At 44.1% G+C, this 26,375-nt stretch overlaps 1 protein-coding gene across 2 annotated transcripts in view; it reads right to left on the reverse strand.

Annotated features, from left to right (window-relative positions):
* LOC138516100 (syncytin-2-like) overlaps positions 1-26,375 on the reverse strand; it is an 82,639-nt gene that overhangs the window by 41,457 nt on the left and 14,807 nt on the right. Inside the window, exons 2-3 of one of the 2 annotated variants that reach the window (XM_069630926.1) lie at positions 25,134-25,194; positions 24-1,762 (exon numbers count right to left, since the gene is read on the reverse strand). In XM_069630926.1, the coding sequence (XP_069487027.1) occupies positions 987-1,762; positions 25,134-25,194 (837 nt within the window). In that variant the 3' untranslated portion in view covers positions 24-986. Of the gene's footprint in view, positions 1-23; positions 1,763-25,133; positions 25,195-26,375 lie in introns of those variants that run through there. The other variant, XR_011282227.1, reaches the window with a different exon arrangement.

Below are 26,375 nucleotides of genomic sequence, written 5' to 3' on the forward strand. Positions count from 1 at the left end.
CAAAGCACAGAGTGAAAGGGGTTGAAACGCACCGAGCCCCAGTTCCGACTGCATAAAACTCGGACTGGCGGCGGCCATGTTGGAAAAACAACTAGACCGCATATTATGTTCAAAAGAACGTGAAGTCTCAATAATGGCACCTGAAGCGCCATCTATTCCACACTCGCAAGGTCTGGCGGGTCGTGACAGTACCTTAGTGTGTATGCATGTTTAATAAATATTGTCTCTTCTTTACAGTGGGTCCTACGTGACCAATCCCCTTCCTCGCATGCTTATTATAAAACTTCTTGCTGTGCAGCCTCTACACACTTCATCACATACCATATCTGGATCGTGTTTTATATTTCATTTGGCAGTTTTGGCATTTATCTTTCTATTCACCTGCACATCTCATATGTATCAATCTTGAACACAAAGTAACACTTGAAGCAACACATCCCATTCAAATTTAACTACACTGCACACATATAAAATTGTAACATCACGTCAACTTTGTCGCACCCCCAGTCACAAATATGGTGTGCGCAACATAACCCCTCTTTAACAGTAGGACCTTTCCTGACCACCCCAACATTCCTCCCTTTAGTAAATACTTTAACTAATAAATCATATTCCTGTTCTTTACAGCCATCTTGTCAGGGAATAACCCCACAATCATCTCTTATATCAGTCCCAAGATGGGCATACTCCTCTGCTGAAGAAACCCAACTCATCCCCCCACCGTTTCTGCAATCTATCCGCTGCTCCACACAATCATCCCAACTTAGTGGAGGACACAAGACAGCTTCAGTCTGAGTACCCATGTGAGATGAAATGACAGTGATTCTAGCTTTGGACAGGGTCACAGTCATCATGGCAGCTGCTTTCGGTACCAGGGCAGAACAGCATCGTAAGAGCATATGATGAGAGCAAAAGATAATAAGGGCAAAGACAAGGACAGGAAGGATCATTTTTACAGCAAGGTGCATCCAAGAAAAAATAGAGTCCTACCAAGGCTCATTTGGGATTCCTGCCTCATTCTCCATAAGCACTCTGAGTTTATGCAAGGCAGCAACAGTCTGAGTCAGGGAACCATTCACTGAATCATTGGGAGGCACAAACATACAGCACTTGCTCCCTATCTTCTGGCAGACCGCTCCCTCCATGGCAGTTAGGAGGTCAAGGATATACCTCTTTTGTAGGGTTATAAGACTCAGGGTCCACAGTTCTTTCTTGATGGCACTGAACGCTGATGTGGACAAATTGACAAACAGCAAATGTTCATACCAGGACACCTGGAGCCACTCAGCAGTTGTCGCGGCTTGGACTACAGGTGCCAGGAGGGATAAGAAGAAGGTCTCTGTGCCACTAAATAGATGATACTGTTCAGAAATATTCATTAAAGCTTTTGATGATGCCGCTGAGTTGTAATTGAACTGCTTGGTCCGTCGCAATAGCCCCTCCTTTCCGTGATCAGACATAGTCATTGATATGTCCTTGTAAGGTGATAGAGGGGTCACAAGGGGCACAGCAGACAAAGGGGTACAGATGCGACATTGGACATCAGGTGGGCCAGGGTCAAATTTTCCTCCAGAATGATAAGGACGGGCACATGTAAGGTAGTGAAACTGCACACACCTCGTCAGGCTGGAGCAACTGCCTGTAGGCGTACAATCCTCAAGTCCAAAAATATCCAGAAGAGCAGCTCCACCTCCAGCCAGGTTGGCAATGTGAATCATGCGGCTGACATTTCCATTAGTGCTAACAGGCACGTGCCATTGGCCTTAAAACATAGAGAAAAATTGGTGAGTGTCTGCATCTTAACAAGTTGAGCCATGTCGGATGCTGTAGATAGTTTTGCCACACATTTCAACATTCTTGGTTTACCCGTGCCCCCCTTCTTCTGAGAATCCCCTCATTCCTCCAGCACTGCAACTCTTCACCCCTTGCTCTCATTGGTTATTGGTAATAATATCCACTTTCAAACTCAATTGGATGCTTCGCATACACCAAACATTCTTCTGCTCTTTGCGATCTGTAGCTGAACATTCTTTTTCAAAAGGTAAAATGGATGCTATGACTGATTCCCATTTGAAGTGCCCTCGTACCCTGCACAAAGCTAGATGCACTAGACACAGTGGGCCTCATTACGAGTTTGGAGGTAGCCATGTCGCTTTTAGCAGCATGGCTACCCCCAAACTGACCTTGGAGGGCCCGATAATTCCCTTTTGCGGGACCCAGACCTGATACGTCCTCATTCCAATTTGAGCCCCCATAGGGCTCAATGGGAATGGGGAGGATGCTAACAACGGGCACGTTTATGACGGGCCCATTGTTAGCATCCTGGACTGCTAGCGGGTCCCGCTCTGCACATCTGGTCTGGCCAGGCGTCCAGAGCGGGACCCGCTGCAGACCTCGTAATGTGGTGGACCAGAATGAACGGTGCCGGTGTGTTACCACAGGAAATAATACGCCTTTCACAGACCCTTCTGGAGCAACAGAAACTGAGTTGCACACACATTTACAGGGGTTCCCGCATCTCTCCCCTGCTACTTACTACGGCCATGCGAGTACCATGCGCATCCTAAGACTCCATGGTGTACTCTACATCGCTGCTACTGGAGCAGGAGATGGGGCTGCTGCACCATGCTCGACATCCGTTTCCCATTCCTCTTGTCTCCTACTCCTGTTATCACTTCCCCTGACACTTCTAGAGGCACAGAAGCATACTGAGCGCTACCATAGGGTGCCATCTCCCATTCTCCCTGCTCGAAACCTGTTCCCATGGCAAGATTCTTGTTCTCCAAGTCCACATTAACCTCTTGATAATTTATTTATCCAACCCAACAAGAACTTGCCCATGCCACCACATTCCTTCCTCTGTACCTGTGCCTATCTATTCAGTCCTTCCAACTCTTGATTCCTCTGCCACCATAACACTATCTCTTCATCCCCTAACCCCAGTGCTTCTTCCAATGGTTTCTTCTCCTGTGTCTCTACTGCCGTTCACAACCTATCTTCTATCTAAGCAGTAAATGGCATGATCTCCTCCTTCTCCCTCATTCTCAACCCTTCATCTACTCTTCAAGCTGCCGGCCTCACTCTCTCATTCTTCCACCCTTAATCTCTCTACAACTCCTCACAGCTCTGCCTCTCACCTACTACTCTGTCAAGGGGCTTCCCCTGCTCTCGAATGGGTTTCTCGTCCTGCCTTGATTCAACTTGTCCTCTATATTCAACCTCCTCATCGCAGTTGATTGGAAGATTATTCTTAAAGAGACATTTTGTGACTTGTTGATCAAGGCATACGTTAGCTTCGCCTTTAGCCCAGTCTCTGGAATTATTGCTGTTTTGCCTTTCAGATTGTCCCATGTATGCCATCATGGGGAGTGATTTAGGGAGTTCCTGACAGGAATGGGAATCCTTATCTCTCCCAATGAGGTCCCATTTGCTCAGAACCCTAGGGTGTGCACTCTTTCCTGCCTGAAGCAGTAAACATTAGATGTGGGAATGTCTCAGCCAGTTCAATTGGTACAATGGTATGTTCAAGCAAGGAAAGTTATCATGTACCCTTGTGCTACATTCAGATCATAGACATACGTAATGTCTTGGTACTTCCCATTTGGGACATCAGCTAAAGGTTTATTCTTCTCACTACCACAGTGGACTTCACTCACCATCACCACCATAGTGCCATTCAATCTTCAGGCTTGGAGTTAGTAATATTATCTATGACAACAGTTGCTGCAACCCCCAGAGCTCCCCAACTGCCCTGGTTGACCTGCTTTTGAAAAACAGCCCATGTACATGTTTACTGGCATATCGCCGAAAACTCCCAAATTTGGCACATTGCTGGCGAAATGTATCCCTAATTTGAAAAGCTAGAAGTCAAGGAAATTGCAAATCTGAGTAGTACCATTCCAAATGTTAAGGGTTATCCAGTTTCCCTATCCTCTGAGAAATTAGTCTAACCCCGGGATTGATTGCATGCAGATGTAGACATACAATACACATGAGGCAAGTCTTGCAAGGATCACACAGCATACTAATTGATTGTACTGATATAAGGCATAATAAGTGAGACTCATTCCAAGAAGACTCGGGTCACTTTACAGTTCTCCTTAGTTGCCTATTCAGTGCATGACGTTTGCCATTACCATGGAGCAACAAAACATGATGGGCTTTAATTAATAGAGAAACACAAGTCAAAAAATGTAAGGTTGTACACAAAGGTAAAACATAATTAGACAAGATAGTGCACAGATATCAAAACTGAGAAAAGCAGAAGGAACATTTTCCTTAGAAGTTTAGAATGAAAGTTTTCAGCATATCACATATATGTTTATCTAGCTGTTAGGATGAATTCTTCTTTTTTGATATGTTAAAGCTATGTATAATAAATGCATGTTGCCAAATCAGTAGCAAAATGTGTAACTGTTAAGAAACACAGCTGGTATGAGCATGGATAGTTAAGTACAATCAGGGTAGATCATGAGTGTAGATATATTTTATGACAGCCACGTGCCTTCTAGCCATTTTGTTCCGATTGTCTAGATAGGGCTGGATCCCTTTAGTGTAATTTGTAGTTGTACATTGAATCAAGCCACGTACCCTAAAAATGTTTCCCATTTTCTCAAAGTGTGCAAATAAATTTGACAAGAAATTAATTTGCTTTTGTCAGCTTTTGCACTCAACCAAGTTGTGCGTGAGTGCTCATTCAATCACCCTGTGTTCACGAAAGATGTTTACCTTCCCTCAAAGTGTGTCAATTATCTGTGACAGTTCGCTAAGCATTGCCACTGCTCCCCAAGGGGGAGCTTTTTCCCATGAGGCTAGTGATGTGCTGCTGAATAGTCCCATTAGGGGTGGTTTAATGCCGGAGGACCTCATGGGGAGGGGCTCCCCCTCTGGGCATAAGGACAATGTCTTTGGGTACAACACATTACATCACATCACTCCCTCACATTCCTTAATCTCCTCCTAAATTGCCAACATCTATATTGATAGTAAACCAATGTATTTCTGTGAGACCAGGAATACAACTAAGATAGAAAGTACAAGGACAAAGAAGAGCATAGAAAGCATAAGGATTACTGATTTTCCAGGTACTGAGACAAGGTGGCTCACAGTAGGCATGAGGAATTCCAATGAGGAACTGCCAACAGGTGTTGATGTTACGCTGGGGTGGAGCACGCCCCATTAAAAGGAAAGTGAAGAAGGAGTCAAGGTCTTTGCCTTCCTCCCTAGTCAGAGAACCCAGGAGTTTCAAAGTTTTTGGTGGACCTGAGGGAAGGGTTTTGTAGAGTATGCCAGCTGTGAATCTGAGAGAGTCTGTGATGGGTCCTACATCGACAGGACCGAGGTCAGCTGCAAATAGGCGAGGCAGTGGCACGACCTCCAAGAGGAGGTAGACTGCACGGTCCCTGAACAGTGCAGAGACTGTAGTGAGTCTCGACATGCAGACGTGCAGAAGACGAGAAGAAGTTGATGTCTGTAGGAAGCGGGCAGGAGATCAACCCCAGTCCATGGAGAGATCCATGCAATGTGAGCCAGTCCCAGAAGGCAATGAGAAGCACAAGCGTACCAATTAGGGATGTGAGTGGAGTTAAATGGTCTTAGCTACAAGCCAGGGCAAGTGCTTCAATTAAAGAGTGTATCCGATGGAATCTTCCCCATATAAGTGGCTGGGATTAAACCACTGACCACCAGAGAAGGGTGTGGGATCAGAACAAAAAAAAAAAGGGTGCTTCCAAGGGAATCTTCCTTGTATCAGTGGTGGGATAAAACCACTGACCACCAGAGAAGGGTCTAGGCGCCGAACAAAAGTAAAGAGTGCGTCTGAGAAAATGTTCCTCTTACCAGTGGCAGGGATAAGCTCACTGAGCACCTGAGAAGGGTCTTGGACCCGAATACAAAAGAAGAGTGCATCCAAGGAAATCTTCCTTGTTCCATTCCAGGAATAAGTCCACTAACCACCAAAAAAGGTTCTGGGAACCCAACGAAAGAGAATAGTGCATTTGTGGAAATCTTCCTCCTAACAGTGGCAGAGGTAAGCCCACTGACCACCATGGAAAGGTCTGGGACCCCGAGATAAGTAAGATTTGGAACTTTCTTGATTCTGTGAAAAAGTGCCAAGGCAAAATTCAAGTGAGAACAGAACTCTTAAGCACCACGAGAAGGGAGTCATTCTCCTGGTAGAAAAAATAAAGCTAGTAAAGTATGCTGAAGAGGGGCCTGGGAAAGGGAATCATTCCCCCTGGCCTTGCAGAGTGCTGATCGATACCAGGAGAAGGGAGCCATTCTCCTAGGGAGAGAACTGTCTGCAAGCTTGCTGCAGGCCAGAGGAAGGGAATCATTCCCCCTGACATTGTCTTTGCAAGAGAACATTGAGGGAACACTACCCATTGTGAGACATGCATGGTGTCAAGAGAGATGTCACAGACAACAGAAATTAAGATTCAACAAATGTTATTAAATGTCAGGATGGTGAAAGGCCTAACTTGCCCTATAACTAAGGTATGGATTTCTCCTGCCTAAAGAAAACTAAGGGAAGTCTACAGACCTCATTTCCAAGTCTGGCGGTCTGGAAATAAGGGTGCTGTTAGCAATATACTGGCACCCTATCCAGACCACCAGACTACTAGATTGCCTGCAGGGGCCAGATCTCCTGGCAGGTCTGACCTGCCGGGAGTACCGGCCCCTGCAGGCATGGTTTTCACAGATGCACCAGCACCACTATACACAGACTCCACGGGAATGGGGACTTACAGTTTTCTCGGCCTGGTATCTAGGCCTATCGTCACCTGTAATATCATCGGTGGTATCAGCATATCAGGCGTCGCAAACAGTGTTTACAAGGTTGCCGCAACCCGCCTGTAATACCTTACGAGTTACCGCTGACCTCGTAATGAGGCCCTGTATCTGTAAATCCAAATCAAAATTCTGTCGTTGACCAAAACCTGTGCTTGCCCTCACATCTAGAAATAAACGAAGTGTGGGATTCTTCTTAACCAAAATAGTGTTCAAAATTAAAGTCTCAAGTACTCTCAGCTGATGTCCTTCTTGGGCTTTCTATTTCAGGCTCAATACAGTTCCAATAGCTGTTTGTTTCACCAATATTCAACCGTGCCTTGAGGTTCCCTTCCCCAAGTTTAATATGGTACAGTTCACACAAAAAGAAGATCTTGAGGTTCCCTTCCCCCAGACAACACTTCTCATTTCCTTCAATTCTCAGGATTCCCCTACCTAAGATTCCAATCTATTACTTATTCTTAGGTCACTTGTTAAATGTTCTATGCAAGAAAACAACAGGTTTACTTGATCTGCCTTCTGGCTTGCTTTATCAATCAGTTTATAGATCTCAGTGGCTTACTTGGACTGTTCTTTGCTGGTCATCATTTAGGGCTCCCTGGTCTAGGTGTAGTTATCAGACCACATGGTCCACCCATCACAGGCCATTCAACTAGGAACCCTAGGCTTCTGCTTGGCTTGATTCAGGATGACTGCGATCTTCACAGTAGAGAGCTCCTTGGTCTAGGTGCAGTTGTCAGACCGCACAGGTTGCGCAACCACAAGTCTCCCCCTCTAGGTTTGTTTGGCCCCTCAAAGGCTCTTCTGCCTTGAGCTTTCCACATGTGTCTTTCCTTTTGGATAGTGCAACCCTTTTCTGCACCAGTCTTTGCTTTGCCACAAGTTCATAATTTGTAATTCGAATACTTAAGTATTTTCTCAATTTCCCACTTGCTGTAGTTCTGTTCACAATGCTGCTGATTAACAATTTGACACTCACTATGTCGATTTAACTTCCAAATGTTTGTTTGGTATTCAATATCACTTGTTCTTAATTAAGTAGCAGTTTCTATTTAGTTCGGCATTTAATAAGAAGTGCTTTCACTCAAATAGCAATTTCTATTCAGTTCGCTATTCAGTATGATTCACATTCACTTGTGCTTACAGACCGTTACTTGCTTGCGGTCCCACCGGAGTGTACTGCGGGTTGCCTTAAAAACTTGCCAATAAAATTACAAAGGTAATCCAAAAAAGAGTGTACACCAGGCAAGAAGTAATGCAATTTATGCAGGGCCCCAGGCGCAGGGGGGAATGCAAAATTCACACAGAACACAGAACAGAACTACATGAAAAGCGCTGTCAAAGCAACACCTCTAAATCAAAGGCTCGTATAAACTTCTAAACTAATTAACATCAAAACGTATTTACACATTTGATACATTTTTTGAGCGAAAATCATTGGAGCAAACATGTCATTCCTCTATATTGGACATGCACTAGCCTGCAATGATTGGGTCCCGAAAACCTTACCACACCACCCTAGAACACCACTGTGACATCACAGCCCAGCCCACAATTCCCACATCATGAAGCCAAGGTATTGAAACATTTGGGATGAACAGCAGATCTGTATTCATCTGCCTCCGATCATCCCCATTAGCTTCCCATGAGAACACTACCGATCATGATACTGACAGAGCCTTGGACTAAAGACAAGTTACCATTTTAATGTTTCATTTTAAGAACACTTCAAACTGCTTCCCAGGCTGAGCTGTGCTAAGGGGCAATTTGAAACCGCCAGCAGACCTGTTTCATACTAATACTCAAAAGTATCATAAGTTACCCTTTCGTTCCCTCTCGTATGATCCTGGGAACATGTACTTTTGCAATCCGCTTTCAGCCCCTGTGGCTGCTAAGCAAATCAAAACGTTTGAGGTCATTTCTGCTAAAGCTTCATGCTTTGAGGCCTGTTTACAGCACCTCGATCTAATGTTAAACCCTGCATACTTACCTGTAACCTATCTTTCTCAATTATATGCTACCTACTTAAAATTAAATTGTTTAGGGCATTCTCAAGTTTGACACCTAAAATTATTTAACTGTCAGTGACCCCTCCTCCCCTTATAGTATGGTATTCCCGCAACTGATATGTGCGCACCTTTTTTTCGCGCAGTTTGCATTTCCACCACAGGAGCACTCTGGTCTTTCCGTGTCCTTTGACACTCACTGGCTCTTTGCACCTCCCCAGAGGCGGTCCCAGCTGTTCCCGCTCACCTCATTTGTAGTTAGAAAGCAGACTGCATTGGCTCTGATCCCTTGCTGGGCATGTCCTTGCACACTCCGGCTTCCCAGTTCCTTGCATCAAATGCAGACTGCATTCTCTCTGCTTCCAGATCCTTTCTGCAGCAGGTCAGTTGTGTGGCAGCTCTGTCTGCCCGCCTTCCGCTATGAAGGCTCCCGGTCATGCGAATGCCATGTGACCCCTTCGCCCTGGATCCTGTAGGTCTTCTGGGATTGTTGCCAGTCTTCAGACTGCCTTGTCTCGCTCCGGCCCGGCTGTCCTTCTCCTTCTTCCCTCACATAGTTGCCTCTCCTTCCTTTATACACCTTAGCCCCATTAAGGGGCCTCAGGTGTGTGTTGTTGTTGACCTGAATTGCCTGGCTATAATGGGCCTAATTAATGGGACATGCCTGACCTACAGTGCTGCATGCTCTTACACCTCTCTTCTTCGTCTCAGTACAAGAGTGGTGTTGGCCATAGGAAGTGTGCATTGTTCCTAGTTGCCTGTCCCTCTTCTCACTACTTGGTGGACGTTTATGAGGAGGGATAAGGTATGAGTGGACGTAGCCCATGCATGTTGAGGGAAGGAAGGGTTAGTCTATATTGAGAAAGGGGGATACCATGTCTCAACATTTGGCACTCTCTCCCCATTCCCCAAGGACCCTCCAGGAAAGTGATCCTCCCTTGTTTGTCCACCCCCAGGGTCGGGATCCAAAAGTGATGGCACTTTGCTGGCCACCTGACCAAACAATCCCTGGGGAGTGGTTGTGAGAGTGCCTTCTAGTTTCTCACACCATACACCAGGAGATGGGAGTAATTTTCCTGCAGAAGGAAATTTCTGTTGGACAATATTACTTTTAGTAGTAGTGTAAGGGTTAGACGTAGGCTCTGACAGTTTCCTGAGATTTTGTTTGAGGCAGGTAAAACCCTCTTAGAAATAGGGATCGTGAGGGTTTCTTTTTCATTAATAAAAGCCTTTTACTACAAATATGCCACCTTTGTGTCAACTTCCTTCTTCGACACCCTTGCATGTCACACAGTTGCTATGAGGTGGCACTGCATTACTGTTTTGATGGAAATATATCAATATATTGTAATGATCCAAGCTGCAGTGCAATGTATGTATGTTCAATTATATTAATCAGTACATAATTCAAGGGATTTAGTGTGCTATAATTCTATATATTTCAAACAAGTTGTTATACAGACACAATTTATCAATATTTGTTAAACAGAATAGTATCCAAGATCAGTTTGTCAACAACAGCAATATGTATTTACCTTTCAAGGGATATGTTATCCCTTTTTAACACCTCTAATCATTTTCAAAAAATTAAAAGAACATGAGTTTCAAAAAGGATGAGATTTGGGCCAATAAAGTTCTCAAAACATTTCTTTTTTTTAAAAAAGAACAAACATTTCAAGATGATGAAGGATGTGTCTACACATGTTTCACACTGCTTGTGCTCCCAATATTTGCCTCAGGTATGTGCTTCTTCAGGGCCTTATACGGTAAGATATTAATTTTCTTTACGCCATTATTTAAAGTGTCCATATTATTTTGGGGATTGTAATGTTTCACTTGTTTAATATTTCAGTTTATGATAATATCAGTGCTTCTTGTATTGCTCACTTTAAAATAAATTCCACATTTATAAATTAACCATGTCATGTTTTCATTCTCCTGTGATTACTTAATTGGGCATGTTGGCATGCATTCATTCAAGCAGTGCACCCCAAAAGGTTTTGCCCTACTCTTAAAGTGTGCCAGTAAATGTAACAAGAAATTCAAACACTTGTGCCAGCTATTGTGCTCAACCAAGTGGTGTGTGAGCGCTCGCTCAATCAACCAGCAATCACCAAAGACATTCGACTTCCATCCTAGTGTTCAAATAAATTCTACAAACTTGTTAAATGCATGTCTCTGCTATTGCTCTCAACCAGTCATGCACGTGTGTGCCTTCATTCATGCAGCCTGCCCCAAAGACCTGTTCTCCTCCCTCAAAATAAATTTGATAAGAAACTAAATGGCATGTCTAATGTGGAAGAGTGATGCTGGAGCAGGGGTCAAACGATGAGGGTTTTGAATGGAACCTCTATTATATTCAGTAACTAGCTAGTTGAGTGGTGCTAAGTAGAAGCAATGAACAAACACGGGTATGGTCAACAGCTAGACCTAACATAGATTGCTCAAGGAGGACCAGCATATCAATGCAGCCTTTTTAGTGGATAGTTATTTTGCAGGGTCATCTGTGATTGTCCGTCAGGGCGACCAGTGAAAATGGTCCTCAAGGGCCAGTGATGATGAAACATGCTGCCAGGCATTATAAGAGCTTCATTCAGCACTCATACAGGTTCCCATTTATTATGAAATACTCAGGAACATAAGACCCTAAAAGATGGCTTTCCACGGACCTCAGCATGGAAATCACACCTTATAACCATGCCCACTGAAACCATGGAAACTGGAGCCACATTTTAGTACTCATGCTTTCATCACACACACTCCTCACAGAAAGCAGCTCAAGTGATTTCCATAGATAAAAGAAAAGGTGATTGAAATACTGACTAATGGGGCTAAGGCTATTGAAATTCACTATATCAAAACTAAGGATTCAATTCTCCAAGCAGAATTTAGGAAGACATACTGTGACTTTAATATATATGGTAGAATCAAGACTATAATGGATATGGTAGAATATACTATGTTCAGAACAAGAGTAAACTACTTTGAACAGGGAGAGATGGGTAGCTGCTTCCTGGCACGTAGGCTCAAGGTTCAGGAGAGGGAAAGGACCATCAAGGTGATTAGAAACGAGATGGATGATTTAGATAAGAGCCCAGAAGAGATCAACAATGGATTCATACCATTCTAAAAAAAAACGATACTGCTCAGAGGTCAAATTCGGAATTCCTGATATGGAAGCCATTTTATCTCAGACCGACTTAACAAATCTAATGGAGTGTGATGAAAATCGATTAGAAAAGATTATCTGTGTGAAAGAAATTCCGTTCATCCATTCTCAACCTTAATACGAATAGAACACCTGGCACAGATGGACTGCAAACAGAATTGCACCACCTCCAACCCACCTCATGTATAAAAATTCTGCTGGACATGCTTGCAGAATCCTTTCAGTCAGGCATTTTACCAAAACACTTTGACATGCCTTAATAATTACAGAACTGCTGAAAAAGGTTAAATCACCCACAACTGTGTGAACTACAGACTGATAAGCCTGATTATTACTCGCTTTAAAGTCCTGGCCAAAGCCCCAGTGGTACGAATGGGAAAGGTGATCCTCAACTGATCCATGTAAACCAAACCGGTTTTGTGCAAGGGAGGTATGTCACAGACAATATGAGATTACTGCTGATCTTAGAACATGGAAGGCGCTCTACAGACGCCATCATCGCAGTATCTCTTGATGGCCAGAACTCGCTTGACAGAACTGAATGGGAATACTCTGAGGTGTATGGGGTTTGCGCCAAAGTTTTTAAGATGGGTGTGCCTTCTCTTTGCAGACCCCTCTTAAAGCATCATAATGAATGGTCTCATCTCTGGAAAGTTCAGCCTCCAAAGAGGAGCCAGGTAAGGCTGCCCCCTGCCAACTCACTGTTCACTGTGGCAATGGAAACCCTGGCTATTAGGTCAAGAAGAAATTGAGATATCCAAGGCCATGAATATGTGGGTAAATCTGGGAAAATATGGCTATAAACTGAAGACCTCTTGGTGATACTGCAATACCCTGATATAAGCATTATGGTTCTGATGAATACGACTGAAAGCTTTTTGAACATTTCTGGTAATAAAGTGAACTGGAACAAGTCAGATATAATGCTGGTCTCACCATCACAAATGAAACACTTATTTGATATATGGAAATTCATATACTGCACTTCTAAAATTAGGTAATTAGGAATTTGGATATCCCATGGGGTGAACAATATGATAAGGACACATTTTGAGGGGTTTCTACAGAAAATGAAGTCTGATATGGAGATGTGGTCATTTTAAAAACTCTCCCTTTTTGGGGAAAGTCTATAGTATTCAGATGTTTATTGCACCTTAGATTGATTACATACGTCCCATGCTCCCTCTTCAACCACAAAAGGTCTTTTCAGAAAAATCAATGCTATGATGCAGATATTTCTATGAAATGGCAAGCCACCAAGACTAGCGCTTTAGGAACTGCAGCTACTGACCTGTTTGGGGGCATGAATGTCCCAAACTTCACAAACTACCATCTAGTGTTCGCAGTGAGACACATATACAGATTATGGAAACCAGATGATGATGTGTGGTCGCAGATTGAATTGAATCAATCGTCTCCACTGGAATCCAGTGCCTTGTTGACTTCCTAATCTAGGAGCAATTCTAACAAAAGCCCTCTCACAGAGTTACATGGATTGTGGCGGCAAAAACCACAGCCTTTTTGCCATGATTTTTTGTGTAAACTGCAATTATTGCTGCGATTTTCACACATGGAACCATTTTATGTTTTTTGCATCTGCTTCGAAGGCAGAATCTGTGTGCCTTATCTAAATAGAAGCTGTTTTTGCTTGGTGGTTTCCCTTCTGTGTCACTCATAAAAGAGTCTGCATCCCAGGATGCTGCAGAAGCATGCTCAAGGGATGTTTTGGTAGCTTGGTAGCTTGGTGTGTTATTACCTTTCTTTTCAATGGTATATATTATGTGACACAATCCCCTGCTTCGTTCCAGGCACTAACAAGGGGGTGACTCAGGGGGCTGGGTAAAACCCCAAACCGGTTGATTGTGTGCAACTGGGCAGTATGATGAGTATTCCCTGGTCACCCTCCATTGGTCTCAGTTTCCATGCTGCTTGGTACAGGAAAGTGTTTTTCACTTTTCTGATTCATTCCTTTTATTTTTTTCTATCATTATTGTTATCTTTGATACTTGACACATTGATGTTTTTGTTATTTTTTGCTATTAGAAAGACCACCATATGATACAATGAGTACAGCTAATTGACAAATAACAGCCACTTGTCAAACTGGATATTAAATTATGCCTCCTATTGTAACGATTGTATGTATATTGGCCTACGCCAAGTTGCTTAAAACTATATGCGAATAACTCTCTACGGCAAGGTCTTGACCTTAGAAATTGATGTAAGCTGCCATCTTGAATCAAGCCGCCATTTTAGGTTCTCTTGCTGTGTAAAAAGTCACCCTGTACATCAAAATGGTGGACGATGCCATTCCGAACAGAATCTGGTCGTCATGACATCCGTACAGCTAATGTATAACTTGCCTACAGGCCACTTGTTAGGGTCGTGAACTGAGACCTTGTCCTTCTGTTGACCTGCGTGTAAATGGATTACCTGTATCAACGGAACTGATCTATGCACATACTGATGAATATATTAAAAGTTGACCTGGCAGAGACCCTAGACCAGTAATACATTCATGGAATGGTTAACCCGCGAAGGGGTTGGACAAAAGGCTGGAGAAATGTATAAAACCCTGATTGTCCCAATGTACAGTCTCTCACTGAATACATCGAACCCCGTTGAAGTTTGTTGTGTTGTACTGAGGGCCGATAGCTATTCGATCTGTCATTGACTTTGTCACTGCTTGAGCTTAAAATAAAGTACCTTTGTATGTTCCTTTGTAACCGGTGTTTGGTGTGTTTCCTTTGGGCTTCCCGGCCTCATATTATTTTTCTGTTTTCACAGTTGGTGCCCGAATAGGGACCCTCAAGATTGATGCCGGACCATTGAAGGTTGACGCATGCTATCGGACCGGGATCGGACGATGTGATACTACGGGCCCGACTGAACGAGACGCGAAACCTCTACAGCGCTGCACAATCCGATCCTTGGACGATAGCCGTGTGGTCTGAGACGGCATCTTGACGAGGGTCCACTTTTGAGGCGGGCAGATTTGCCGAAATCACCAAACACAAGGTAAAATTTGTTAGGTAAATTCTTTGATAAACCGTACGGTCCTCCTTAGGTTTGGTCAGGTGAGTCGTGACCCGACTCTTAATTTAACCCTGACAATCCGAATTTGGCGCATTGTATCTGCAGACACAATTATTGACTAGGTAACACCAAGTATTTGAGAAATGCCTGGGAAATTGTCTAGCTGCTTTAGGGCATTATTCCGCAGCGATCGACAATCTTTGGAATTTAGCCGCCCGGCACCACAGGAGGGGTCGCCGGCGTTTACTATGTATTGTAAGCATGGCATTGGAAGTGTAGTTTTTAATGATATTTGGCACAGACAAACCAGACATGCCTCCGAACTTCAGTGGCCAATCAACGGTAGTTTTGAGATCCCTCGTATTGAATACTTAGAGTCAGTCTTGTTAAAGAAAAAGGCCAGACTCGCAGCATTAGATGTTCTGCAGAATTGGAAAAAAGAAGCGTTGCAGCAGCTTAAGAGTAGGGAAAAACATGCGCGCCGTCATAAAACGAACGCTGAAAAGGCGTTGTTATATGATCAGGACAAACAGTTTGAGTCGGTTAGGAATATGGATAGGGCTTTCTCACTCGGTATTCAGAAAATCTATCCTTCTAAAGACCTTCATGTTTATGACGAGTTTCTCGACAAATTGTTAAACGAACGAAAGCCTGGTGTCTCTGCACCACCTCCATATGATCCTCTTCCTGTTGCTTTGCCTCTTCCTGCTGTTATTCCTGCTCTCCCTGCTCAACCTGTTGTTCCTATTCTTCCGGCTGTTGTTCCTCCGCCTGCTCTACCACCTCTTCCCATTGCACCCGTAATAACACCTCCTTTGAATCTGCCTGCACCTCCACTCCGAGTGGTTCCGTACCGACTATAGTTGATCGGGGTGCGGGGTCGAAGGTTGTTACTCGTAATACTGTCCCTACAGATAAGAAGCGGATTTGTTTGCATGGGCGAAGCATTGTATGGAGAGAGATGATCGAGCTAATGTTTTTGCCACACTGTCTAATATGGATAATTTTCCTGAGAAATGTTTTTTCATTGAAGGTTTAGGGATTCATTTATGCGTAATGTGGGGTAAATTAAATAATGTGGATCTCCCACAAGGGCTGAGGGATCTGAATACTTTAGCATTTTCAAGAGACACTGTGGAGAAAGTACATGAGCATGTCGAGAGGTTATTTGAGTATAGGAGAGATTTGGAAAAGTTACGGAATGAGGATGACGAAGAGGAGAGTATGAATGTACAGACACGATTTCTTCTGTGTCGTAAATCGGCACCTGAAGAAGCGCGAATTTGTACAAAAGATGCGATTAGATGGATTTCGGATTTATCGATAACTCCAGTTGAAGTATATGTCAAATACAGTCAATATACGCTAGAAATGCAGAGGAAGGTGATTCAGGTAATGGTAGAGTACCTGCAGGATGAATGAGTGAGGAAGAAGGTTAGTTGTCCCACAGAGTTACTGGGTATTTATAAGAGAGCTTTTTCACTTGACACTTCTTCGACTGCTTTAGCGCTCGACTTAGCTCTGTTGCTTAGTAAGCGTTTGGAGTTACCTATATCTCAGTTGCCTATGAGAGAGGTACCTCTGACATTTGTCCCAAAAGTTGAGATTCCTGCTAATGTTGCAGCAGGTACACCTGCTGTGGACATTCCCGCACATTATGTATCGCAGTTTGTTCACGTCCCGTTTTCACGACAGGAAGTGAACACTATTAGGCAATCTATTCCCGACATTAGGAAAAATCCGACAGGATTCTATAAAGAGATAGAGTCCGTCTTGCAGTCCTTAGTGTTCACCCTAGGCGATATTGACTTGTTATTCCCTGTACTCCTGCCCGTAGATTTGTGGAAGCAGGTTAGAACAATAGATGATGCACCTGGGTTGGGAGATACGTGGGCTAATATAACTAGGCTTGACGGGGAAAGGCCAGCTGGTGAGAGACCGCCTCAGGTGATACTCACTTTGCCTGACAGAATCATTGAAAAATTAAAAACTATAATTCCTGAAAAAAGAATTATTTGGGACAAGTTTACGGCCTGTGTCCAAGGAAATTCTGAGGGTGCCACCGAGTTCTTTAATCGGTTTGAACAAGTATTCTTGGACTTCAGTGGACAGGACTTAGGCACAGAGTCTGAGAAAAGGTTATTTGTGGACAAGTTTGTCTGTGGATTGCTGCCTGACATCCAGTCACAGATTATGTCTTCCGAGAGCGCTTGGCAGGCGAAATCCCAATAAGAAGTACTGCACATGGCTCAGTACTACGAGAACCGTGTCAATAATGCAATAATGAAAAAGATAGAGTCGAGAAGAGAAAAGGAGACTTAAAGACTAAAGTATTGTTACAACAAATTGTTAGAGGCCCCAGGGGGGGTAGTTCGCAGATTAGAGGTCAGTATGTTCCACAAGGGAACGTGCCCTTGGGTCCTGTGAACATTAACCAGTGTGCCTATTGTCGCCAGGAGGGTCATTGGCGTGCACAATGCCCCGTCCTTCGACAGAGGTCGAATAACACATTTGGTAGTATGGGTAGACGACCCAGAGGTCGCCCCGGGGTGGGGTGCCCTGGTAGAGGTCAGTTTTCCTCAGCAACCTTTTTCACAGGACAATCAGCCTTCGAGTGTGGATACTAGAAACATGTTCGATCACCCTTCTGCTGCTTACCTCTAAGAGGAGCTTCCTTTTGACGATAATCTGTTTCGTTAGGATTGCCCGAAGCAGGGTTTGGAACCTACACCTATTCCCGTTAGTCAGAAAGGTCCCTACGTTGAAATGGTAGTGGGAAATAGGAAACATCAGTTCTTGATAGACACTGGAGCACAGAAGTGCTCCATTGATCATTCTTGGGTTCCAAACATTCCACTGTCAGGGCAAACCAATGTCTCCGTAGGGTTTTCTGGCACACCAGTCATTTGTCCAGTTTCTTCGCCGGTACCTATTTCTTTGGGTCCCTTTACGGACCATTGTCCATTTCTTTTGACTTCGAATTGTGGAGAGAATTTGTTGGGGTTGAATCTGTTGAAGGAATTAAATGCGGTAATTAATTGTTCTTCTGATGGAGTGCGTTTGACGATTTCACCACAGCAATTTTCTGTTTCACAATTTTTGACTAGACCTTTGCCCGAGTGTTTGTGGGCGGCTGACGACAATGATGTCGGTGTTCTACAGATTGAGCCTGTTAGAATAGTCTTGAAACATGGTATTAAGCTGCCACGCATCCCGCAGTATAAGATCTTGGTTGAAGGTGAGCGAGCTTTGAAGAGCATTGTTTCCGATTTTGTGCATCGTGGGGTGATTGAGGAGATTGCAGGAAGTTTGTGCAATAGTCCGATTTTACCTGTGTACAAAAAAGGCGATAATGCCATTCCGTTTCGTTTTATAATTGATTTGCGTGCCATCAATAGAGTTGTCGCTCCGCAATTTCCAATTGTGCCCGATGTGATGACGATATTAACTATGATTCCAGCTACGGCTACTTACTTAAGTGTTGTGGACCTGAAGAATGCTTTCTTCAGTATTCCTATACACAAGGACAGTAGATATTTGTTCGCGTTCACCTTAGGGGGACGCTCGTTCACATTTACTCGTGCACCTCAAGGTTACACGGAGAGTCCTAGCATTTATAGTAGGGCTTTGAAACAACAGCTTGATACTCTTGAATTATCCGCTACTTGTACGTTGCTTCAGTAAGTTGACGACTTGCTTATAGCAGCAGATTCTGAGAGCTCTTGTAAAGAGGGCACTGTATTGCTGCTCATCCATTTAGCTAAGCATGGTCACAAAGCTATTTAGGCTATCTCCTGTCAATGGAGGGAAGAAGATTGACACCTGAAAGAATAAAACACATTTCTGGCATGTCTGTCCCAAATACACAGAAGGAAGTCAGAGCCTTAATAGGTATGGCTTCTTACTGTAGGTTATGGATCCCAAACTTTTCACTAGTGATAAAACCGATGTTGGCCTTGACAAAGAAGGGCATTTCTTCGCCATTGCCATGGAAATCGGAACATCAACAATCATTTGAGCTTCTCAAGACTGCATTATGCTCTGCACCGGTTTTGGGTACACCAAATTACAACAAGGCCTTTGTGTTGTTTGTGCATGAATGTGATGGATGTGCTTTGAATGTATTAACGCAGGAACATGGAGGGAAGAATAGGCCGTGCGGTTACTACTCTTCCGCCCTTGATCCTGTTGCATGCGCTTTGCCAAGATGTTTGCGAGCTGTCGCTGCTGCTGCCGCGTCTGTAAAGCAGAGTGAGGGAATGGTCCTAGGCCTTGATCTAACCCTGATGGTGCCTCACTCTGTAGATGTTCTATTGAACAAAACCCAAATGCAACACCTCACTTCCGCCCGATTGACGAGATATGAATTGATCTTGTTTGCTCCCCACATCCAAATTAGGAGGTGTTGTGTTCTTAATCCGGCTGAACTCCTACCTTTCCCGCAAAATACTGTTTGCGGTGATGATGAGTCACATGACTGCCTGTATACTACTGGACAAGAAACAAAGGGCAGAAGTGATCTTAAGGACACTCCTTTGGATAATGGGCAAGGGGAGCTATTTTGTGATGGCTCTTGCTTCAAACTTCCAGATGGTACATCCACAGCTGCTTATGCAGTCACTACATTAAGTACTGTTGTAGAGACCAAGAGAATTATGCATAACTCCGTGCAGGCCGCAGAGATTATAGCATTAACCCGAGCTTGTGAGCTTTCCGAAGGGCTAACGGTGAATATATATACTGACAGTCAGTAAGTTTTTGGAGTGGCTCACAACTTTGGGAGACTTTGGTCAGAGAGAGGGTTTCTAACTTCACATGGGACCAAGATTCAGCATGGCCCCCTGATAGTACAACTGCTCTCGGCGCTCGCGCTCCCTAGTCAGTTAGCAATCATGAAATGCGCAGCGCACCGCAAGATCACAGATGATGTAGGAAAAGGAAATGCTTTTGCTGATCAGATAGCCAGGCAAACTGCCACAGATCATCGCACAGAAATGTATGCTCTAAGAGAAACTAGGGATGTCTATGTAATGGACGAGGATATTGGGTCTGTGCGGGATATCCAAGCTGATGCCACAATGGAAAATCTAAGAAATGGGCTGAAGGCTTGGGGAAATTAGATGATGATGGGTGTTGGGTGGACACAGTTGAAGGGAAATGGTTGCTTCCTAATGCCTACATAGTCATGATGGTTACTATGTCACACGGTCCCACACATGTGTGTGCTCAACAGATCACGAAAATGTTAGAGAATGTCTGGGTAAATGATAAGATTTCGAAAATTGCTCAGCATTATGTCCATAATTGCATGATTTGCCTACAGCACAATGTGGGGAAGGGGACAATAACTCTACTTTGGGCCTCCTTCTGTCCTGTTTGAAGTGATTCATTTTGATTTTATTGAGATGGAGTGGTGCAATAGCTTAAAATATGTCCTTGTGGTCATTTGTGCCTTTAGTAAATGGGTTGAGGCTTTCCCTGTCAAAGATGCTACAGCCATGACCACTGTGAAAATTATGATAAAAGAGTACTTCCCGCGGTTTGGGTTGCCAAGAGTCATTTGGTCAGACAATGGTCCACATTTTGTTGCTGCTGTAATTTTGCAGATATGTACGGCACTACATATTGATAAGGAATTTCATTCGGCTAGACATCCTCAAAGTGCCGGGTTGGTAGAGAGACATAACGGTATCCTAAAGAACAAGCTCGCTAAGGCGTGTGCCGGCACCAAACTAAAATGGCCGGACGCCTTACCAATCGTGTTACTAGCCATGCGCACTACCCCTCAAACTAAGACTGGGCTCTCTCCATTTGAGGTGGTGATGGGGAGGCCTGCCAATATTTGGGGTCTTCCGAAACCTAAAGCACTGAGAAGTGTTGAAAATGTATTGCTTTCAGACTACTGTAACCAGTTGACTAAAAATCTGTATTTCATTTATCATCAGGTATGATCAGCTTTACCTGTACGCTACGAGGGCCCAGGTCACAACATCCGGCCTGGAAGCTGGGTCCTGGTGAGAGCATACGAGCGGTCCTCTTGCCTCGCGCCTCGCTGGCAGGGACCATTCCAGGTTTTGTTGGTCACCCAAACGGCAGTGCGGGTGGCTGGAAAGAAGAATTGGATCCACGCGACGCATGTCAAGAAACTTCCTTACCCAACGCTGCACGTTACAGAAGAAGCAGAACCCCTCACTAACGCTGCAATCGATGATCCTGAAGCAGCAAATAGCACTGTGAATGAGTCGGAGAATCTCTCTGAGCCCGTGGGGCTTGGGGAACCTTCCATTTTGTCTCCACACTCTTTGGAAAAGTCATTTCCGGAAACCATCGCTCCGAATTCTGCAACTTCCGTTGCTCCTGATACGTTGCTTCCCTCGGGAAGTGACGTTACTTTATTTCCGGATCAAACAGTACCGGGAACCACCAGATATAATCTTTGGCGGAGAAAATAGACCTATGGCACGGGTTTTGACTCTGCATTTGGAAAAGGAAAGGAAAATTGAGGGCTTGTTTTTGCCCAAAATTTGAGAAAAAGGGATTCTGTTGGCTAAGGGTAGTGGAAGGACGAAGAAGCCGCGCGACCGGGGGGTCGCCAGCAACGAACATTGGCGTTTCCATCCGAAGACTACGATGCCCGCCACCGCTACTGCTCGTATTGGACTTGTAAATAAGGGGGTAACCAACTTTGACAATGAACAATGTGCCTGGGCCCCGAAAACGTATTGCTGTGTTTTGATGATAATAATTGGTGTTTTTATAGTCACTGCTTTAGGATTTTGGTACCTCGAGGAGATTTATCCTCTAGAGCCTCTTTTGCCAACTGAAATTGCACCTACTGTTTTTTCTCCTTGTGTACATTTGCATACTCTGTCACCTAGGGACTCTCAGCATAGACAAAAGTATCGCAACAATACTTTGATGTTGATTATGAATTCGACACATGCCATTTTTAACAAAACCAATTGCTCGGTCTGCTCGCATTTACCGCAACATGCGGATAAGGGGCTAGGTTGGTATATTCATCCCTTACCTTTGACGACTGCTTGTTATGCCTCTCTTAGAGCACTGTTCTTTGGCCAATGGAATGATAGCATCTCTGGGAATTTTGATGGAACTAATTTGAATAGTTTTGAAAAACGTGTTCTGACTCCCCTGGGATGCTCGCTTTTCGCAAATAGGAATAAGCTCAACGTTGCTTCCATTAGGCCTTCCGATAGACTATCTCGTCCTTTCCAATCTTTAATTTCCTTTAAAATGGCTCCTATAGGCAATTAGGATGCCGTGCCTCCTTCTTACTCTGTTAACCATAGCCCTGATTCAGTTTCTTTCTGCATACAGAGGAATGGCACCCGGTCAATGGGAGATTTTAAAAGTTGTGCCAACGTTGCAAATTTGACTGGGGAAAACAGACCTTTGTATGTAGGCAAACCTGTCTATTTCATTTGCGGTAATGTAGCATTTCCATGGTTGCCCAGGGATTGGCAGGGACCCTGGTATTTAGGGATCCTGTTACCTGGGGTGTTCATAGCAAGCACTTTGGAAGTTTCAAAGGCTCGTCCACGGCGGGACGAGAATGGTGATACTCCCGCACAAATCCTGGGAGATATAGCAAAATCAGTTGTGCCATTTTGGGGGCAGATAGCAAATTCCGAAGATATCAGGAGACTAGTGAGAGTACTGGAGAGAACCATCAACCGGACCACAGATATACTCTATAACATGACATTAGAGCAGAAAGCAATAAGATTAGTAGCACTCCAGAACCGGATGGCATTAGATGTCATTCTTGCTGAACGTGGTGGAGTATGTAAATTAGTGGGGTCCGCTTGCTGTGTTTTTGTACCAGATTCCTCCCCAACCATTTTCAAAGCAATTCAGAATCTGCACGTCCTTAGCTCAGAAGTGCATGTTCCCGAGGGGAACTGGAATCTTAGTGCTTGGTTTTAGGATTTCTTGCGATCTTGGAATTGGAAGGTGCTTTCAGTTTTGCTGATCATTTTGGGAATTCTGTTATTCCTTTGTTGCTGTATCCAATGTCTGCCTAGTATATGTTCAATGCTAGGGGGATGTTGTGCTCAGGCGATAGGTATGATAGGGCATAAAGTATATGCCCCGGATAAAAACTTCCAAGGAGTATGTGTTAAAAGAGATTTTAGTGAACGACCTGATGGCCATAGATATCTCTGACAGCGATTCAGGGTGTATGGACGATGACGTATGGAGTTACTTGCAAAGAGATCAGAAGTAGTCTTAGCACTTCGCATATGCCAAAAGGAGGGTTTGTCAAACTGGATATTAAATTATGCCTCCAATTGTAACGATTGTATGTATATTGGCCTGCGCCAAGTTGCTTAAAACTATACGCGAATAACTCTCTACAGCAAGGTCTTGACCTTAGAAATTGATGTAAGCCGCCATCTTGAATCAAGCCGCCATTTTAGGGTCTCTTGCTGTGTAAAGGTCACCCTCTACATCAAAATGGTGGACGATGCCATTCCGAACAGAATCTGGTCGTCATGACCTCTGTACAGCTAATGTATAACTTGCCTACAGGCCACTTGTTAGGGTCGAGAACTGAGACCTTGTCCTTCTGTTGACCTGTGTGTAAATGGATTACCTGTATCAACGGAACTGATCTATGCACATACTGATGAATATATTAAAAGTTGACATGCAGAGACCCTAGACCAGTAATACATTCATGGAATGGTTAACCCGCGAAGGGGTTGGACAAAAGGCTGGAGAAATGTATAAAAGCCTGATTGTCCCAATGTACGGTCTCTCACTGAATACATCGAACCCCGTTGAAGTGCGTTGAGTTATACTGAGGGCCGATGGCTATCTGGTCTGTCATTGACTTTGTCACTGCTTGAGCTTAAAACAAAGTACTTTGTATGTTCCTTTGTAACCGGTGTTTGGTGTGTTTCCTTTGGGCTTCCCGGCCTCATATTATTTTTCTGTTTTCACACACTAACCCTTGCTTCTTCTCTCTCTCCACTCACTTTCTCTCTATTTCTCTCAGTTTCTCTCTCTCTCCAGCTCACTCTGTCTCTGTATCTCTGTGGATGAAAGTCACATTTTCCGGTGTATGTTCGCGAGAACCACTGATAGCAGAGCAGCAAGAGAAAATAAGGACATGGGGACAAGTCTACAACTGCATTTGTCAGTTCTCTATATGGTATTTATTGGTATTTCTGCATACCAACCAATCGGTGGCGAGAATGCAAAATGAAAGTTTGGCTTGTTACTCTCAGAAGAAATATATTGCTGGTTTTAATGTGAGTGAAACACTTTTCGGGAAGGAAGGACATTTTGAGAGACAAACGGGTGTGTATCCGCGGCAAAATAAGGTATTGTTTTTAAAAAAGAAGAAAGTATATTATTAGTGACATTGTAAACTGCCATTTTCTAAAATTGAAATGTTGATTTCTAATTACCACTTGCAATATATGTATAGTCATTAAATGATGATTTGTTATTTATATAGAGCTTACACCTAAGCGCTGTACATAGAACATATTTGCAGATCGTTATGTTTGTCTTACTGAGCAAGGTACATTATCAAAACCTAGAATAACCATGCACACTTGCAGGTCTGGGTATCCCCAGATCAGTATCTGAGCACTGAGGTTAGTTCACACTTTTCATGCTCAGCACTGAGACAACACCCGAGCATGGCAGAAATAAATCTTTTTGTGGGGGTATACTGTCATAGGTGCCCTTATGGAGACCACTCCAATATGCTCTGGGCCAGTGATTGGGAGAGACACAAGGCGTTTAGGACCCGCAATGGGTGCAATAGGTGAGAACAAGGTGTTCTCACAAATCTCACAGCATCAGAGCAGCCAGATGAAGCCTTTTTCCCCATCCACGAGATTTTGAGTGAAATCCCATGAGAGTTTGAAATCTCACAGAATTACGGTCAGGAGGCTATTTAAAGCCAGACCCTCTGGCCACATGTGCCAGGTGTTCCATTGAGCCTGCCTGGAGGGCAGCTTTCACCATCGTTTGTCCTGCTCTCTACAGAAGAGAAAGAAAGAATAAGACGAAAGAAGAGGCCAGACCAGAGGAGAAGAAGGAAGGACAAGACCGAGAAGTAGAAATGAAAGAATAAGAGGGAGAACTAGATTCACCTGACACCAAGGCTGCAGCCTTCTGGTGTATGTGCATCACAGCTTCATGAATACGAGCACACTGAAACAAAAGAGAAAACAAGATTAGTGTTATGCTTAACATGGATACTATCACATAATATTGAAGGGGAGCTTTCCTGAATTTACACTTCACTGCTTAGAGTACTCCACCCTTTAGGAGAAGGAGAACGACAGATTAGTGATGTTCAGACATTGTAAGACAGGCAGAGAACCTTGCTTAGTCAACAGCACTATAAACCAAGACATCAGAGACACTATAGTACAACAGGAATGCGGGGTGCAGTTAACAGATGAAGGAGCGCCTACAACTCTTATTGCACAGAGAGGATTTACAGAGCTGTTGCTGGGTAACACTATTATTTTTGGGGTGGAGCAGCTCTCCTGGCCCTCTCAGCACACTTAACATGTATATTTCATGTGTCTGGGAGGCAGGTGGAGGACTGGCTGATTCTGAAGGGAGTAGCTAGGGTTTTTATATTTCATCTTCAGCACAATACGAGAGGCAAGATACAGTGCTGGGGGGTCTTTACCACCACGCCATCATTCCAAAAAGGACCAAAGCCCGCAAACCGCTGCTTAACACCCATTGAGCTGTAATCATGTCATGTGATGGGTAGTTTAGTGAGGTTGGACGAGCAGAGGCACCCATCAGGACACCAGACTCAAACCCCATTGCATTCCCGGACATCAGATGGCCTGATAGGATGTTACAGAACGTCTGGTCCACAAAGTTAGGCTTCCTGGGGCACCACAGAGTCAGGGGAAGACATATCCACTTTATTTCAGGATCCTTGCACTCAGCTTAGGGCGAGCACGGCTAAGACAACGCGCTGAATCTGGATATAGCGAGAGGCGGAGATGCCACAGACACCATGGCAGCTAGAGTCACCACTACGTAGATGAGAATGGGCCCATTACTGCAACCCAGCATGTTGTTGCCCCAAATTCAATCACTAGTGCCCCAAATCTTTTGCCCATGCAAGTGATCACCCCAGTCCCAGTGCCATTAGCCTTACCAAAACATTTTGATGGGAACCCCTAGTTGGAGAATCAATGTAAATTACACTTCATATGTCTCCCTCAAGCCTTCCCTACTAATTCAACAAAGGTGGCCTTAATGCTCTCTTATTTAGGAGTCAAAGCAGCAAATTGGTCAATCCCCTTGGTGAAGAGACAAGTCTTGATATTGCAGGATTATCGAGGGTTCAAGGAGGATATGGG

The sequence above is a fragment of the Ambystoma mexicanum genome, chromosome 6q (genome assembly GCF_040938575.1).
Source record: "Ambystoma mexicanum isolate Mex_15411 chromosome 6q, UKY_AmexF1_1, whole genome shotgun sequence".
NCBI lineage: Eukaryota > Metazoa > Chordata > Amphibia > Caudata > Ambystomatidae > Ambystoma > Ambystoma mexicanum.